The 17,251-nt window shown below is 56.0% G+C and overlaps 1 protein-coding gene and 1 pseudogene across 16 annotated transcripts; both read left to right on the top strand.

The window, feature by feature from the left end:
• Positions 1–557: 557 nt before the first annotated feature.
• On the top strand, positions 558–12,483 carry PLOD3 (procollagen-lysine,2-oxoglutarate 5-dioxygenase 3). 16 transcript variants are annotated; one of them, XR_013415096.1, is made up of 19 exons: positions 558–796; positions 1,176–1,267; positions 1,425–1,561; positions 1,645–1,808; positions 1,949–2,061; positions 2,810–2,873; positions 4,765–4,862; positions 5,026–5,127; positions 5,314–5,439; positions 5,612–5,733; positions 6,036–6,140; positions 6,270–6,395; positions 7,312–7,453; positions 7,541–7,654; positions 7,825–7,893; positions 9,332–9,436; positions 10,498–10,632; positions 11,537–11,697; positions 12,033–12,483. XR_013415096.1 is itself a non-coding variant. In XM_077996482.1 (19 exons), the coding sequence occupies exons 1-19, from the start codon at positions 691–693 to the stop codon at positions 12,186–12,188; spliced, it is 2,157 nt and encodes a 718-aa protein (XP_077852608.1). In that variant the 5' UTR covers positions 558–690; the 3' UTR covers positions 12,189–12,483. The 16 variants fall into 16 exon arrangements, 6 of the variants coding, with proteins under 6 accessions (XP_077852608.1, XP_014990015.3, XP_077852607.1 ...); XR_013415094.1 differs by having other exon boundaries at positions 10,441–10,632; positions 11,549–11,697; XR_013415093.1 differs by having other exon boundaries at positions 10,441–10,632.
• A 1,214-nt stretch (positions 12,484–13,697) lies between these two features.
• On the top strand, positions 13,698–14,834 carry LOC719620 (small ribosomal subunit protein uS2 pseudogene; annotated as a pseudogene).
• The last annotated feature ends 2,417 nt before the right edge of the window (positions 14,835–17,251 follow it).

Below are 17,251 nucleotides of genomic sequence, written 5' to 3'. Positions count from 1 at the left end.
CACGGTGTTCTTACGAGAAACCTTATTTTCCTTTGGTCCTTGTGAAGATGCTCTGATCACAAAGGCAGACCCTGGAGCTTCTCCCCGGGCAGAAAAGGAAGTGGGCCGAACTGTCAAAGAAAGTGGCTTTGATCCCAGCGGACTGGCTTCCGTGGGCAATCCGAGGTTCCTAGTGGCCCTCTGCAGAAAGCTCAGCTCCCAGTTCCCCCAGGCCTCCGTCCCGCGGCGGACTCCTGGGCTTCCTCCCTCCCTGTCGCCGCCACCCCCTAGCTCTCCCCGTCTTCCGCCCGCACTCTCCCGGCAGGGCTGCTGCCAGGACCCGCCCCCGCGTCCCTCCGGACCCACCGCCAGGGGTCACTTCCCCTGTCCAGGTTTCAGCTTCCACATGTGTAAAGCGGGGGGCTCGGCCCAGAGTCGCTGTCTCCCGCCCGCCGGCCCGAGCTGCCGCCCCTCCCCCGCCTCCCGTGCGCCCGGGACAATCCTCGCCTTGTCTGCGGCGCCGGCATCTGGAGCTTTCTGCAGCCTCCGGATACGCCTTTTTTCCAGGGCGTGGCCCCAGCCCAGCTGCTCCCCGCGGCGGCTGCACAGCAGCCCGAGCGCCCCCTTCCCGGAGCTCCCCTCCGGAGCTGGGATCCAGGCGCGTAGCTGAGGTCCCAGGATCCTGGGTGCTGTCTGGGCCCCCTCCCTACCATGACCTCCTCGGGGCCAGGACTCCGGCTCCTGCTGCTGCTGCTGCTGCTGCCCCCTGCGGCCTCAGCCTCCGACCGGCCCCGGGGCCGAGACCCGGTAAACCCAGGTGAGATCCCGGGGAGGCCCGGCGCGGCCAAGGGGGCAGAGGCTGACGTGCCTGCCAGCCTGGCCCGGAGAGGGTCGGGGGCTCGAGGAGGTGTCTGTCCCGTCCGCCGCCCAGCGTGCTCTTGGGGCTGAGTCGCGCCAAGCCCCTTGCCCATTACCACCCTGAACTGAGGTTTCCAGCCTCCCTGTGCAAACGGACTCGGAATTCCTGGGCGCCACTCCCACCCTGTCCTCCCTGGGGTCAGAGTGTTCCTGGGTGAGAAGAGTTTAAGAATGGGAAGGAAGAAAGGGAGAGAAGTCGAGTGAGAGGGAGGACAGCAAAGCACGTGGGGCCCGGAGCTGGGCGGTGGATCCCAAGTGCCAATTCCCTCTGGTAACAGAGAAGCTGCTGGTGATGACTGTGGCCACAGCTGAAACCGAGGGGTACCTGCGTTTCCTGCGCTCTGCGGAGTTCTTCAACTACACCGTGCGGGTGAGGAGAGGGAAAAGCCTCTGGGAGGGGGTCCCAGCAGGAGGGGTAGGCTGAAGTCTGGATGCCCAGGTCCCCACGGTGAGCCTGGTCAGGAGCTCCCCCCCTCCCCCCCGACAACTCCCCACCCCTTGCCTGGCATGAGGCATCTTCTCCGCAGACCCTGGGCCTGGGAGAGGAGTGGCGAGGGGGTGATGTGGCCCGAACAGTCGGTGGAGGACAGAAGGTCCGGTGGCTCAAGAAGGAAATGGAGAAATACGCTGACAGGGAGGATACGATCATCATGTTTGTGGACAGGTAACGGGGCTTGGGATAGGGAGCAAGGTAAGGATGCTGAGGTTCCCAGTGGACCCCTGCTCATCCTCCCCTTCCTCACCCAGCTACGATGTGGTTCTGGCCGGCAGCCCCTCAGAGCTGCTGAAGAAGTTCGTCCAGAGTGGCAGCCGCCTGCTCTTCTCTGCGGAGAGCTTCTGCTGGCCCGAGTGGGGGCTGGCGGAGCAGTACCCTGAGGTGGGCACGGGGAAGCGCTTCCTCAACTCTGGTGGTGAGTGGCAAGGTGCCCAAGGCAGAGGGGCCAAGAGCGGTGGGACAGAGTGTTAAAGGTGCCTGAGGGCTGGAGAGGGCCTGGGGGACAGGCCCTGGGACCCTGGGAGTCTCGGGGTCAACACTTCCCCTCCTCACCAGGATTCATCGGCTTTGCCACCACCATCCACCAGATCGTGCGCCAGTGGAAGTACAAGGATGATGACGATGACCAGCTGTTCTACACACGGCTCTACCTGGACCCAGGACTGAGGGTAGGGAAGACAGAGGAGTGGGTGCATCCCACACCTCTGTGGGAGTGGAGGCCTCAGGCTGAATGGGAGTGGAGGGGCAAAGGGAGCTGTAAAGAGAAAAATGTGTGCCTGGGCGTGGTGGCTCACGCCTGTAATCCCAGCGCTTTGGGAGGCTTAGGCAGGAGGATTGCTTGAGCCCAGGAATTCAAGACCAGCCGGGACAACATAGTTGAGACCTCATCTCTACAAAAAAAAAAAAAAATTAGCCAGACTTCATGGTGTACACCTGTAATCCCAGCTACTTGGGAGGCTGAGGTGGGATGATCACTTGAGCCTAGGAGTTTGAGGATGTTTTGCACCACTGCACTCCAGCCTCTGTGACAGAATGAGACTCTGTCTCTCACAAAAAAGAAAAAGCACGGTGGCTCACGCCTGTAATCCCAGCACTTTGGGAGGCTGAGGCTGGTGGATCACTTGAGGTCGGGAGTTTGAGACCAGCCTGGCCAACATGGTGAAACCCTGTCACTACTAAAAATACAAAAATTAGCCAGGCATGGTGGTACTCTCCTGTAGTCCCAGTTACTTGGGAGGCTGAAGCAGGAGAATCGCTTGAACCGGAAGGCAGAGATTGCAGTGAGCTGAGATCATGCCATTGCCCTCCAGCCTAAGCAACAAAAGTGAGAGAAAAAGAGAGAGAGAGAGAAGAGAGAAATGATGTCCTTCCCATTCCTTCCATTTTAACCACTCTATCGCATCTCATTCCATTTAGGAGAAACTCAGCCTTAATCTGGATCATAAGTCTCGGATCTTTCAGAACCTCAACGGGGCTTTAGGTGAGGAGGAAGACAGCCGCAGGTGGGCAGTGCACAGCCTCTGCAGCTTGGGGTCTTGAGCTGGGAGAGGCTTCTGGAGGACCTGGGCTGATCTGAGTCCACCTCTATGTGGTTTTATTGGGCATCTGAGTGGCTGGTTGTGTGAGTTGCACTGTGCTGATGGTACTAGAAGCAAGGGAGGCAAAAATGCGTCTGGCATCTGTTGCACACATGCTGCACCTGGGCACCAGGCCAGGGGCTTTTTTTTTTTTTTTTAGATGGAGTTTCGCTTTGTTGCCTGGGCGGGAGTGCAATAGTCCAATCTCAGCTCACCGCAATCTCCGCCTCCTGGGTTCAAGTGATTCTCCTGCCTCAGCCTCCCGAGTAGCTGGCATGCGCCACCACGCCTAGCTAATTTTGTATTTTTAGTAGAGACAGGGTTTTACCATGTTGGCCAGGCTGGTCTCGAACTCCCAGCCTCAGGTGATCCGCCTGCTTCAGCCTCCCAAAGTGCAGGGATTACAGGCGTGAGCCACTGTGCCCGGCCTACTCTGTGATTTCGTTTAACAAAGGGAAGGTCCCTGGTTATCCTTCTCATACAGATGAGGAAAGCAGCTTGTGGAGGGGTTGGTGACTTGCCTCAGGGGATGGGGAGAACGGAGAGAGAGAGGCCAGGCACGGTGCCTCATGCCTATAATCCCAGCATTTTGGGAAGCCAAGGCAGGAGGATCACTTGAGGTCAGGAGTTCGAGACCAGCCTAGCCAACATAGCAGAAACCCGTCTCTACTAAAAAAAAGTACAAAAATGAGCCGGGCATGGTGGCGAGCACCTGTAATCCCAGCTACTCAGAAGGCTGAGGTAGGAGAATCACTGGAACCCAGGAGGCGGAAGTTGCAGTGAGCCAAGATTGCGCCATTGTACTCCTGCCTGGGCAACAGAGACTCCCTCAAAAAAAAAAAAAAAAAAAAAAAAGGAGGCCAGGTGCAGTGGCTCATGTCTGTAATCCCAGCACTTTGGAAGGCCGAGGCGGGCAGATCATGATGTCAGAAGTTTGAGACCAGCCTGGCCAACATAGTGAAACCCCGTCTCTACTAAAAATACAAAAATTAGGCCGGGTGTGGTGGCTCATGCCTGTAATCCTAGCACTTTGGCAGGATTGATCACCTGAGGTCAGGGCAGGTGGATCACCTGAGGTCAGGAGTTCGAGGCCAGCCTGGTTGACATGGCGAAATCCCGTCTCTACTAAAAACACAAAAATTAGCCAGGTGTAGTGGTATGTGCCTGTAATCCCAGCTACCTGGGAGGCTGAGGAAGGAGAATCGCATGAACCCGGGAGGTGGAGGTTGCAATGAGCCAAGATCGCGCCACTGCACTCCAGCCTGCGTGATAGGAGTGAGACTCCATCTGAGAATAAAAAACAAAAAATACAAATACAAAAATTAGCCAAGTATGGTGGTATGTGCCTATAGTCTCAGCTAGCTGGGATGCTGAGGCAAGAGAATCATTTGAACCCAGGAGGCAGAGGCTGCAGTGAGCCAAGACCGCACCATTGCACTCTAACCTGGGCGACAGAGTGAGACTCCATCTCAAAAAAAAAAAAAAAAAAAAAAAGGAGAGAGGGAGAATATGAGGAGGGGTAGGGATGCTGAGGCTCCTAGTGGACCCCAGTTCAGCTCATCCTCCCCTTCCACCCAGCTGTGACATGATCACGCAGGTAGTAGGCAATGGAGCTTTCTGGGCCAGCAGCCTGGTCAGAACCCAAAGGTTCCTGCCCCACAATGAGGGACACTCTAGGATGGCCCTGGTGTCCCTTTATTCCCTGGAGAATATGGGACCCCGTATTTAGAAGAACATGTTGCTTGGCAGCTCCCAGAGAAAGGGAGTCTGAAGCCTGACCTTTTTCTTCCCCAGATGAAGTGGTTTTAAAGTTTGATCGGAACCGTGTGCGTATCCGGAATGTGGCCTATGACACGCTCCCCGTTGTGGTCCATGGAAACGGTCCCACTAAGGTGCCACCAGTGGTCTCAACCGCCGCCCTGCCCTGCCCCAACCCCCGGGCACCTCCAACCTTTCTGAGAAGCCAGCCCTTCCCAGCCCCCATACCAGAGGTGCCTGATCCCCACCTCCACCCCTGGAGGCCTCAGCCACTCAGCCTCAGTCTCTCCCCGACAGCTGCAGCTCAACTACCTGGGAAACTACGTCCCCAATGGCTGGACTCCCGAGGGAGGCTGTGGCTTCTGCAACCGGGACCGGAGGACACTCCCGGGGGGGCAGGTGAGGTGGGGGTGCCAGGGAGGGGCACGAGAGGGCAGCATGCTGAGCAGGAGGTGCAAGGACAGTGGGCTGGGTGGTGGTGGGGCCACCGCTCGCGGGTCCCTGCACCTGTCAGGGTGGAGGGTGGGTGGGGGCAACGGAGAAGTCCAGGCTTCCCTCTGAGCCCATGTGTGGTGCATCTTCCAGCCTCCCCCCCGGGTGTTTCTGGCCGTGTTTGTGGAACAGCCTACTCCGTTTCTGCCCCGCTTCCTGCAGCGGCTGCTGCTCCTGGACTATCCCCCTGACAGGGTCACCCTTTTTCTGCACAACAACGTGAGACCGCCCCCCCCCGCCCCGATCTTGGAGCCTCTCCCGAGGCACCCTTCCCCTGCCCTGATCAGAACTCCCGTGCCCCTACCCCCATCTCCTTCCCGCAGCACCCCCCATACCTCAGGTGCCGCCTCCCTGCCCTCTGAGCCCATTCGTCTATGTCATCCCCTCCCAGGAGGTCTTCCATGAGCCCCACATCGCTGACTCCTGGCCACAGCTCCAGGACCACTTCGCAGTCGTGAAGCTGGTAGGGCCGGAGGAGGCTCTGAGCCCAGGAGAGGCCAGGGACATGGCCATGTGAGCGGGTGCTTGCGGGGAGGAGGGGGTGGGATGAGGGTGCAGGGTGGGGGTTGCTGCCACCTGATGCCTGGCCCTCACCTCACCTGTCACCCGTCCAGCCCCTCCTGAGCCTCCCCATTCGCGTCCTTGCAGCCCCCACGCTGTCACCCCCGCCCTTACCAGCTCACCCAGACAGCAGAGAGCCTAGGGAAGGAAGGATAGACACTGCCTCCCTCCTTTTCTCATGGGGGCGTGGGCCAGTCCCCCCATCCACACTGCCTCCTCACCCGCCGCTGTCTCAGCTCGCCTCTTACCTCCAGGGACATGTGTCGGCAGGACCCCGAGTGTGAGTTCTACTTCAGCCTGGACGCTGACGCCGTCCTCACCAACCTACAGACCCTGCGCATCCTCATTGAGGAGAACAGGTGGCTTACCCCCTCTCCCCGCAGCCGGAGGGCACCCCAACAGGCCCTGGGAACCCCACTTCTGCCTTGGGTACGGGGCTCCCCAGGCCTGCTCCCGTCTGCCCAGCCCTCACCCCTGCCTGTCTGTAGGAAGGTGATCGCCCCCATGCTGTCCCGCCACGGTAAGCTGTGGTCCAACTTCTGGGGCGCCCTGAGCCCCGATGAGTACTACGCCCGCTCCGAGGACTACGTGGAGCTGGTGCAGCGAAAGCGAGTGTGAGTCCCGCCAGCCTGCAGCCCCCTGCCTCCTCCGACCCAGGGCCCGGGTAGACCCAAGGCCCCCACTCTCAGGGGTTTGGAGTGGTCACCAGTCAGAGGTGCCACGAGGCCGGGTACAGTGGCTCACACCTTTGATGCCACCATTTTGGGAGGCCGAGGTAGGAGGACTGCTTGAGCCTGGGAGTTTAACATCAGCCTAAGCAACATAGCAAGATCATGTCTCTACAAAAAACTTAAAATATTAGCTGGGCACGGTGGTGCGTGCCTGTAGTTCCAGCTACTACGTAGGCTGAGGTGGGAGGATCACTTGAATTTGGGAGGTTGAGGCTGCAGTGAGCCATGTTTGCACCACTGCACTCCAGCCTAGAAACAGAGGGAGACCCTGTCTCAAGAAAATAAAAAACAAGGGCCGGCCATGGTGGCTCAATGCCTGTAATCCTAGCACTTTGGGAGGCCAAGGCAGGCGGATCACTTGAGGTCAGGAGTTCAAGACCAGCCTGGCCAACATGGTGAAACCCCATCTCTACAAAAAATACAAAAATTAGCTGGGCATGGTGGTGGGCACCTGCAATCCCAGCTATTTGGGAGGCTAAGGTGGGAGAATTGCTTGAATCTGGGAGGCAGAGGTTGCAGTGAGCCAAGATCACACCACGGCACTGCAGCCTGGGTGACAGAGCAAGACTCCGTCTCAAAAGCCAAAAACAAGAAACAAAAAAGTGCCACAGCTTGGGGTAGGGACTGACTGCGTTTTGGGAGATGGGGCGGTTGTGACAAGCAGTGCTTGACAAGGGACATGCAGGAGCCTTATGTTCAGGGACTGCGATACTCTAAGGGAAGAAGGACTTCCCGGGATGAGCTGGGCAGAATTTGGGGGGCCGCCCTCCCAGCTGACCACGGTTGTCGGTGCCTCCAGGGGCGTGTGGAACGTGCCATACATCTCGCAGGCCTATGTGATCCGGGGGGATACGCTGCGGACGGAGCTGCCCCAGAGGGACGTGTTCTCAGGCAGTGACACGGACCCGGACATGGCCTTCTGTAAGAGCTTTCGAGACAAGGTGAGCGCGGGTGCGTGGTGTGGCCTGGGGGCAGCATCCCGGACTGTGGGCATGGCCTGCATCATGGACACCCCCACCCCACTACAGGGCATCTTCCTCCATCTGAGCAATCAGCATGAATTTGGCCGGCTCCTGGCCACTTCCCGATACGACACGGAGCACCTGCACCCCGACCTCTGGCAGATCTTCGACAACCCCGTCGTGAGTAGGACCCCCCGCGCCCAGAGCACACAGGTTCCCCGCCCTGTGCTAAGGAAGACGCCAAACGTGATGGCTGCTGCCAGCGCAGGATGCTGAGCGGGAGGGGGCGGTCCCCTGAGGGCTGGGAGTGAGGGGGCCACAGATCTGCTGTACCCCCCACCCTCCCGCAGGACTGGAAGGAGCAGTACATCCACGAGAACTACAGCCGGGCCCTCGAAGGGGAGGGAATCGTGGAGCAGGTGAGCCCGTGCAGCCCCCACCGCCCTCATGGCCATCACCTCTTGGGGGCCCCCACCTGGATTCAAAGTTTTCACACTGAGTTCCCCAGGGGCCTGAGGGTTTTCTGTTCAGGCAAGATGAAGGCAAAGGCCGAGCAGATAGGACTCTTGATCCCAAACCTGGCATTGATCAGATGGCCTCTCCTCTCCTGTGTATTGGGTATATTGGTGTTACGAATGAAATCACATCGTTTTTTTTTTTTTCTTTTGTTTTGTTTTTTGAGACAGTCTCGCTCTGTTGCCAGGCTGGAGTGCAATGGCATGATCTCGGCTCACTGCAACCTCCGCCTCCCAGGTTCAAGCGACTCTCCAGCCTCAGCCTCCCAAGTAGCTGAGATTACAGGCGCATGCCACTATGCCCAGCTAATTTTTGTATTTTAGTGGAGATGGGGTTTCACCATGTTGGTCAGGCTGGTCTCAAACTCCTGACCTCAGGTGATCCGCCCACCTCAGCCTCCTAAAGTGCTGGGATTACAGGCGTGAGCCACCGCGCCTGGCTGAAATCACATCTTTAAAGAAGAATGGGGCCGGGCACGGTGGCTCATGCCTGTAATCCCAGCACTTTGGGAGGCCGAGGTGGGTAGATGGGTTGAGGCCAAGAGTCCAAGACCAGCCTGGGCAACATAGCGAGAATCTGTCTGTACAAAAAAAAATTTTTTTAATAAAAAATTAGGCCAGGAGTGGTGCTTATGCCTGTAATCCCAGTACTTCAAGAGGCCGAGGCAGGCGGATCACTTGAGGTCAGGAGTTTGAGACCAGCCTGGGGAACATAGCAAAACCCTGTCTCTACTAAAAAAAAACAAAAAAAACCAAAAATTAGCCAGATGTGATGGCGCGCACCTGTAGTCCCAGCTACTCTGGAGGCTGAGGTGGGAGAATCGCTTGAACCTGGGAGGCGGAGGTTGCAGTGAGCCAAGATCATGCCACTGCACTCCATCCTGGGTGACGCAGCGAGACCCTGTCTCAAAAAAAAAAGAAAAGAAAAAATTAGCTTGGCATGGTGACATGTGCCTGTAGTTCCAGCTACTTGGGAGGCTGAGGCAGGAGGATCGCTTGAGCTCAGAAGGTCGAGGCTGCAGTGAGCTATGATTGTGCCACTGCACTCCAGCCTGGGTGACAGAGCAATACCCTATCTCAAAAAAAAAAAAGGGATGCACTGTTATGGAAGTTTGGAAACCCCTGTCCCAGCACAAGGGGCTCCAGGACCCTCTGCCACCTCTGCTGTGCCAGATACCGGCTCTCAGCCTTGCCACTCCCCCAGGCCCTACCTGGCAGGTCCCCAGCTGCTCTCACAGAGCCTTCCCTGCTCCTCCCTGCCCCTTCCCATTCTGCCCACTGCCTGTCCCCTTCCCCGTTCTGTGGCATCAGCTAGCCCTGTTCTCCCCCGCCCCGTCCTCAGCCATGCCCGGACGTGTACTGGTTCCCACTGCTGTCAGAACAAATGTGTGATGAGCTGGTGGCGGAGATGGAGCACTACGGCCAGTGGTCAGGCGGCCGGCATGAGGTAAGGGCCTGGGTGAGGAAGGCAGAGGGCTCCTGGGAGGAGGAGGTGCGGGATCTGGTAAAGGAACAATGGAATCAGGAAAATGGGAGCAAAGAGGGGGAACTCCCTTTTTCTCTACTAAAACCCCAAGGGGGAGACAGACCCTGGGGTCACAACTGCATTCATTCATGTATTTAAGAAATATTTACTGCTGGGCGCAGTGGCTCATGCCTGTAATCTTAGCACTTTGGGAGGCCAAGGCAGGAGGATTGCTGGAGCCAGGGAGTTTGAGGCCAGCCTGGGCAACATAGCAAGACCCTGTCTCTACAATAAATTTAAAAATTAGCTGGGTTTGGGCCAGGCATGGTGGCTCACGCCTGTAACCCCAGCACTTTGGGAGGCCGAGGCAGGTGGATCTCCTGAAGTCGGAAGTTCGAGACCAGCCTCATCAACATGGAGAAACCCCATCTCTACTAAAAACACAAAATTAGCCAGGCATGGTGGCATGTGCCTGTGGTCCCAGCTATTCAGGAGGCTGAGGCAGAAGGATCACTTGAGCCCCAGAGTTAGAGGCTGCAGTGAGCTATGATCATGCCGCAACACTCCAGCCTGGGTGACAGAGCAAGACTCTGTCTCTAAAAAAAGAAAAAAGGAAAGTTTCTGGGTCACTGTCCTAGCTTGCACTGCAGGAATGCCTTTTGCCGGCCGAGCTCTGCCCTGCTGTGAGCAGCAGCCGCCACACAGCTTCTAAGGCTGCGATGAGCAGCCTGGGTACTGTGGAAGCCACGGGGAAGCCTTGACCCAGACTTGGGAGGACTAGGGGGCTTCACAGGACAGGTGACATCTTAGCTGAGACTTGAAGGGCCGGGAGCAGTGAGTCAGGCTGAGAAGTAGCAAAGAAGACTGCTCCACACAGAGGAGCACAGGTGTAAAGGCTGGGGCACAGGAGGAAGGAGGCTGGACTGCCCCTTGGGGGGGGGCACCGTGGCTGGAGGGGCGGGTGGCTCAGTGCCCACCGCCCCCAGGATTCAAGGCTGGCTGGAGGCTACGAGAATGTGCCCACTGTGGACATCCACATGAAGCAGGTGGGGTACGAGGACCAATGGCTGCAGCTGCTGCGGACGTATGTGGGCCCCATGACCGAGAGCCTGTTTCCCGGCTACCACACCAAGGTGCGCTGCCCATCTGCCCGCTGCCTCCCCACCTTCCCCACCCCAGTCCCAGGCTGGAAGTCTCCACAGAGACCCCTTTTGGCCCCCGCAGCATTTGGGCTCCATGCACTTTAGTTCCCAGGGAAATGAGATGCTACAGGAGGCAGCCCAGGGGAGGGAGGGAGCCAGGCTGAGACCTGGGGCAAGGCTTGGCCCTAATCTAATGCCAGTGAGCAGTGAGACTCTCCCATGCAGGAATCCTGCCGCCCCTCCCCTCCCTGGGCAGGGACCATCATCTCCCTGAAGATCCCCTGCAATGGCCAGGTGTTGGTGGCTCACACCTGTAATCCCAGCACTTTGGGAGGCCGAGGTGGGCGGATAACCTGAGGTCAGGAGTTCAAGACCAGCCTGGCCAAGATAGTGAAACCTAATCATCTAGTAAAAATACAAAAATTAGCCGGGCGTGGTGGCAGATGCCTGTAATCCCAGCTACTCGGGAGGCTAAGGCATGAGAATTGCTTGAAACCAGGAGGCAGAGGTTGCAGTGAGCCGAGATCGCACCACTGCACTCCAGCCTGAGTGACAGAGCAAGACTGTCTCAAAAATAATAATAATAGGCCGGGCGCGGTGGCTCAAGCCTGTAATCCCAGCACTTTGGGAGGCCGAGACGGGCGGATCATGAGGTCAGGAGATCGAGACCATCCTGGCTGACACGGTGAAACCCCGTCTCTACTAAAAAATACAAAAAACTAGCCGGGCGAGGTGGCGGGCGCCTGTAGTCCCAGATACTCGGGAGGCTGAGGCAGGAGAATGGCGTGAACCCGGGATGTGGAGCTTGCAGTGAGCCGAGATCTGGCCACTGCACTCCAGCCTGGGCAGCAGAGCGAGACTCCATCTCAAAAAAAAAAAAAAAATAAATAAATAAATAATAATAATAATAATACAAAAAAAAAAAATCCTGCGCTCGCAGCCATCCCCGCAGCGTCTTCTCTCCTCTCTCCCCAGGCGCGGGCGGTGATGAACTTTGTGGTTCGCTACCGACCAGATGAGCAGCCATCTCTGCGGCCACACCATGACTCATCCACCTTCACCCTCAACGTCGCCCTCAACCACAAGGGCCTGGACTATGAGGTGCGCCCCAGCCACACCACCCACCCATGCTTCACCTCGCGACCCTCGGGTCCCCACCTAGAGCCCTTGCATGCACCCCCGGCTCCCCACCCTGCCCATTCCCCAGTGATTTTGTGGGTGTCAGCTCCTAGATCTCTTCTGGGCAGGCGGCCTCAGCCTTCTCCTGGATCTTCCTGTCTACGGGCACCCCAGCCCCCCATATCTGCCTTCTCCCTTGTTGCACTGGTCTGTCACCGCACCGTGTCCCCTCACCTGGCCGCCCCGCCCCCTGTATCTGCCTGCTCCCCAGGCCCCATGTCTGCTCACTCCATGTTTCCTCTCCCTTCTCTTTTCAGGGAGGCGGCTGCCGCTTCCTGCGCTACGACTGCGTGATCTCGTCCCCGAGGAAGGGCTGGGCGCTCCTGCACCCCGGCCGCCTCACCCACTACCACGAGGGGCTGCCCACGACCCGGGGCACACGCTACATCATGGTGTCCTTTGTCGACCCCTGACACTCAACCACTCTGCCAAACCTGCCCTGCCACTGTGCCTTTTTAGGGGGCTTGGCCCCCATCCTCGGAGTGGGGGATGGGTCTCTCTCACTCCCCGCTTCCTGAGTGCATGTTCCGTGTGCCTGGACTGAATATGTCATCTTGCTCCCAACACACGGCCCTCTCAGGAAGCACCCGGAGTCCCCGCCTCTCTCCTCCGCCCACAGGGGTTCATGGGGACAGGGCTTCTGGGGACTCCCGTGTGATAAATTATTAGTGTTCCTCAGCCTCAGTGCCATTAAAGGACAGTTTGTAAGTGTTGAGTCCATTCGTCTGCCCATTAACCCCATCTCCCCTCCTGCCACCAGCATAGAGGGAGAGACCCTGAAAAGGGAAGATGAGAGGAAAAGGGAGAGGCAGAATGTTAGACCCTTGTGGGAACCTGGAAGCTTCCCTGGCTCCCACTTTCCCCTTCCCCTGTATTGGCTGAGCTGGAAAGAGTGTGTGAGAGGGCACAGACCAAAAGAAGGACTTCCCAGGCTGGGCACAGTGGCTCACACCTGTAATCCCAGTACTTCCGGAGGTCAAGGCAGGCGGAGGATCACTGGAGGCCAGGAGTTCGAGGCCAGCCTGGACAGCATAGCAAGACCTCCATCTCTACAAAAAATAAATTAGCTTGGCGTGGTGACTCACGCCTGTAATCCCAGCACTTTGGGAGGCTGAGGTGGATGGATCACCTGAAGTTGGGAGTTTGAGACCACCCTGGCCAACATGGTGAAACCCTTTCTCTACTAAAAAAAATACATAATTAAGCTGGCCACAGTGGCTCACGCCTGTAATCCCAGCACTTTGGGAGGCCAAGGCAGGCAGATCACAAGGTCAGGATTTCGAGACCAGCCTGGCCAACACAGTGAAACCGCATCTCTACTAAAAAATACAAAAATTAGCTGGGCATGGTGGCAGGCACTTGTAATCCCAGCTACTTGGGAGGCTGAGGCAGGAGAATCATTTGAACCCAGGAGGCAGAGGTTGCAGTGAGCTGAGATCGCACCATTGCACTCCAGTCTGGGTGACAAGGCAAGACTCTGTCTCAAAAAAAAAAAAAAAAAACCAAAAAAAAACCCAGGTGTGGCATATGCCTGTAATCCCAGCTACTTGGGAGGCTGAGGCAGGAGAATCGTTTGAACTTGGGAGGTGGAGGTTGCAGTGAGCTGAGATTGTGCCATTGCACTCCAGCCTGGGCAGCAAGAACGAAACTCCATCTCAAAAAAATATGCCAGGCATGGTGGCTCATGCCTGTAATCCCAGCACTTTGGGAGGCCGAGGCAGGCAGGTCACCTGAGGTCAGGAGTTTGAGACCAGCCTGGCCAACATGGTGAAACCCCATCTCTACAAAAAATGCAAAAATTAGCTGGGCGTGGTGGCACATGCCTGTAATCCCAGCTACTCGGGAGGCTGAGGCAGGAGAATTGCTTGAACCCAGGAGGTGGAGGCTGCAGTGAGCCGAGATTGTGCCGCAGTACTCCAGCCTGGACGACAGAGCAAGACTTCGTCTCAAAACAAACAAAAAAAAGCTTTCCATGCTACCCACAGAGGGGTCCATCTGGTGTTGTTCTGGATTCCTGTTGTAACAAAGTTTCACAGCATCCGGAGCCCTTGATGTCCCTCCTGCAAATGAAGGAGGAAGATGTCCTTAATTTCCTTGCAGCAGGAACCCACTTAGGTGGCACCAATCTTGACTTACAGATGAAACAGTACATGTATAAAAGGAAAGGTGATGGCACCTACATCCTAAATCTGAAGAGGACCTGGGAGAAGCCTCTTCTGGCAGCTCGTGGCATTGTTGCCACTGAAAACCCCGCTGATGTCAGCATCACATCCTCCAGGAGTACTGGCCAGAGGGCCGTGCTGAAGTTAGCTGCTGCCACTGGAGCCACTCCAATTGCTGGCCGCTTCACTCCTGGAACCTTCACCAACCAGATCCAGGCAGTCTTCCGGGAGCCACGGCTTCTTATGTTTATTCACCCCAGGGTTGATCGGCAGCCTCTCACAGAGGCATCTTACGTTAACCTACCTACCTTGCTCTGTGTCACACGGATTCTCCTCTGCGCCATGTGGACATTGCCATCCCAAGCAATGACAAGGGAGCTCACGTGGGTTTGATGTGGTGGATGCTGGCTCGGGAAGTTCTGTGCATGCGTGGCACCATTTCCTGTGAACACCCATGGGAGGTCATGCCGGATCTCTACTTCTACAGAGATCCTGAAGAGATTGAAAAAGAAGAGCAGGCTGCTGCTGAAAAGGCTGTGACAAGGAGGAATTTCAGGGTGAATGGACTGCTCCAGCTCCTGAGTTCACTGCTACTCAACCTGAGGTTGCAGACTGGTCTGAAGGTGTATACGTGCCCTCTGTGACTATCCAGCAGTTCCCTACTGAAGACTGGAGCACTGCCACGGAAGACTGGTCTGCAGCTCCCACTGCTAAGGCCACTGGATGGGTAGGAGCAACCACTGAATGGTCTTAAGCTGTTCTTGCAAGAGCTTTTTTTTTTTTTTTTGTGATGGAGTCTCGCTCTGTCGCCCAGTGCAGTGCCGCAATCTTGGCTCACTGTAACCTCCGCCTACCAGGTTCAAGCTGATTCTCCTGCCTCAGCCTCCTGAGTAGCTGGGATTACAGGTGTGTGCCAGCACACCCGACTGATTTTTGTATTTTTAGTAGAGATGGGGTTTCACCATGTTGGCCAGGCTGGTCTCGAACTCCTGACCTCAGGTGATCCACCCACCTTGGCCTCCCAAAGTGCTGGGATTACAGGCGTAAGCCACTGTGCCCGGCCCTTGCATGGGCTCTTAAGCAACATGGAAATAAAGTTGATGGAAAATAAACATCAGTTTCTAAATAAATAAAAAAGTTAAAAAAATAAATTAACTGGGCATGGTGGCACACGCCTGTAGTCCCAGCTACTCAGGAGGCTCGGGTGGGAGGATCACTGGAGCCCAGGAGTTGGAGGCTGCAGTGAGCTATGATTGAGCCACTGCACTCCAGCCTGGGTGACAGAGTGAGACCTTGACTCAAAAAATATATATAGGCCGGGTGCGGTGGCTCACGCCTGTAATCCCAGCACTTTGGGAGGCCAAGGCAGGTGGATCACAGGTCAGGAGATCGAGACCATCCTGGCTAACACAGTGAAATCCCGTCTCTACTAAAAATACAAAAAATTAGTTGGGTGTGGTAGCGGGCGCCTGTAGTCCCAGCTACTCAGGAGGCTGAGGCAGGAGAATGGCGTGAACCCGGGAGGCAGAGCTTGCAGTGAGTCGAGATCGTGCCACTGCACTCCAGCCTGGGCCACAGAGCGAGACTCCATCTTGGGGAAAAAATATATATATATGTGTGTGTGTATATATATATATACATACATGTGTATATATATATATATATACACACACACACACACACACACATATATCAAACAGGCTTGTTCACCTCTCCTAAGACATCTCTTGCCTCCAACATCTCACCATCCACATCTATAATCCTCTTATTTTTTTAATTTACTTTTTATTTTTATATTTATTTATTTATTTTTGAGATGTAGTTTCGCTCTTGTTGCTTAGACTGGAGTGCAATGGTGCCATCTCGGCTCACGGCAACCTCCACCTCCCGGGTTCAAGTGATTGTCCTGCCTCAGCATCCCGAGTAGCTAGGATTATAGACATGCGCCACCATACCCGGCTAATTTTGTATTTTTAGTAGAGACGCGGTTTCTCCATGTTGGTCAGGCTGGTCTTGAACTCCTGACCTCAGGTGATCCACCCGTCTCAGCCTCCCAAAGTGCTGGCATTAGAGGTGTGAGCCACCATGCCCAGCCTTTTTATTTATTTTTTTTGAGACGGAGTCTTACTCTGTCACCCAGGCTGGAGTGCAGTGGTGTAATCTCAGCTAACTGCAACCTTCACCTCCCAGGCTCGAGCAATTCTCCTGCCTTAGCCTCCCGAGTAGCTGAGACTACAGGCACCTGCCACCATGCCCAGCTAATTGTAGTATTTTTAGTAGAAACAAGGTTTCACCATGTTGGTCAAGCTGGTCTCGAACTCCTGACCTCAAGTGATCTGCCCGCCTCAGCTTCCCAAAGTGCTGGGATTACCAGTGTGAGTCACCGCGCCTGGCCTTATCTTGACTTTTTTGAGATGGGGGGGTCTCACTCTGTTGACCAGGCTGGTGTCGAACACCTGGCCTCAAGTGATCTTCCCATCTAGGCCTCCCAAAGTGCTGGAATTACAGATGTGAGCCTCCATGGCTGGCCTGGAATCCCTTTTCTTTCTCCTCTCTAGTCTTCAGGGAAAACCTCCTTTAAGGAGCCTTCCTTCCTGCTAGGTGGAGCTGATTATCTGGTTGGTTACGTTTCCATGGGATTGAGCATCATTCTGGCCAGACTTTGGAACCCATCTCACCCTGGGCCCCACTACCCTTGTCCCATGTCCTGTGGATGGCGGTGAGCCGAGTAGGGACAGGAGAAAACACCTCTTGGCAAGTGTTTTCCCACAGAGGCCTATGCTGCTCTTGCATGTCCTGGGCCTCAGGGACCAGCCTCGGTGACTAGCAGGTTTTCAGGCTGTTTCGATTCATGCAGGAACCCTGCCCTTCATAGGACACCCCATTCAGACCACCTCTCTCCTTCCCAGAGGGTCCTGGTTTTTTTTTGTGTGTGTGTGTGTGTGTGTGTGTGTGTGTGTGTGTGTGTGTTTTCTGGTTTCATTTTGTTTTGTTTTTGTTTTTTGAGACAGCCTCTATTGCCCAGGCTGGAGTGCAGTGGTACAATCATGGCTTACTGCAGTCTCAACCTTCTGGGCTCAACCAATCCTCCCATCTCAGCCTCCCAAGTAGCTGAGACTACAGGCATGTGCCACCACACTTGGCTAATGTTTTTTGAGTTTTTTTTTCTTTTGGTAGAGATGGGGTCTTGCTTTGTTGCCCCAGCTGGTTGAACTCCTGGGCTCAAGTTATCCTTGGCTTCTCAAAGTGTGCAGGGATTATAGGTCTGAGCCACCGAAACTGACCAGCCCCCTGACTTCTGCAGAGTTCAAACA

The sequence above is a fragment of the Macaca mulatta genome, chromosome 3 (genome assembly GCF_049350105.2).
Source record: "Macaca mulatta isolate MMU2019108-1 chromosome 3, T2T-MMU8v2.0, whole genome shotgun sequence".
In the NCBI taxonomy this organism is placed as follows: Eukaryota; Metazoa; Chordata; class Mammalia; order Primates; family Cercopithecidae; genus Macaca; species Macaca mulatta.
The sequence above is the reverse complement of the archived record's forward strand: the minus strand, read 5'-3'. Positions and strand labels throughout refer to the sequence as shown.

Bases quoted from the DNA above. Each gene is read 5' to 3' on its own strand.
- PLOD3 (XM_077996481.1), top strand. From the start codon at position 691: ATGACCTCCTCGGGGCCAGGACTCCGGCTCCTGCTGCTGCTGCTGCTG. The intron at 1,562-1,644 runs GTAACGGGGCTT...TTCCTCACCCAG, and splicing joins ATCATCATGTTTGTGGACAG to CTACGATGTGGTTCTGGCCG. The intron at 4,863-5,025 runs GTGCCACCAGTG...TCTCCCCGACAG, and splicing joins ATGGAAACGGTCCCACTAAG to CTGCAGCTCAACTACCTGGG.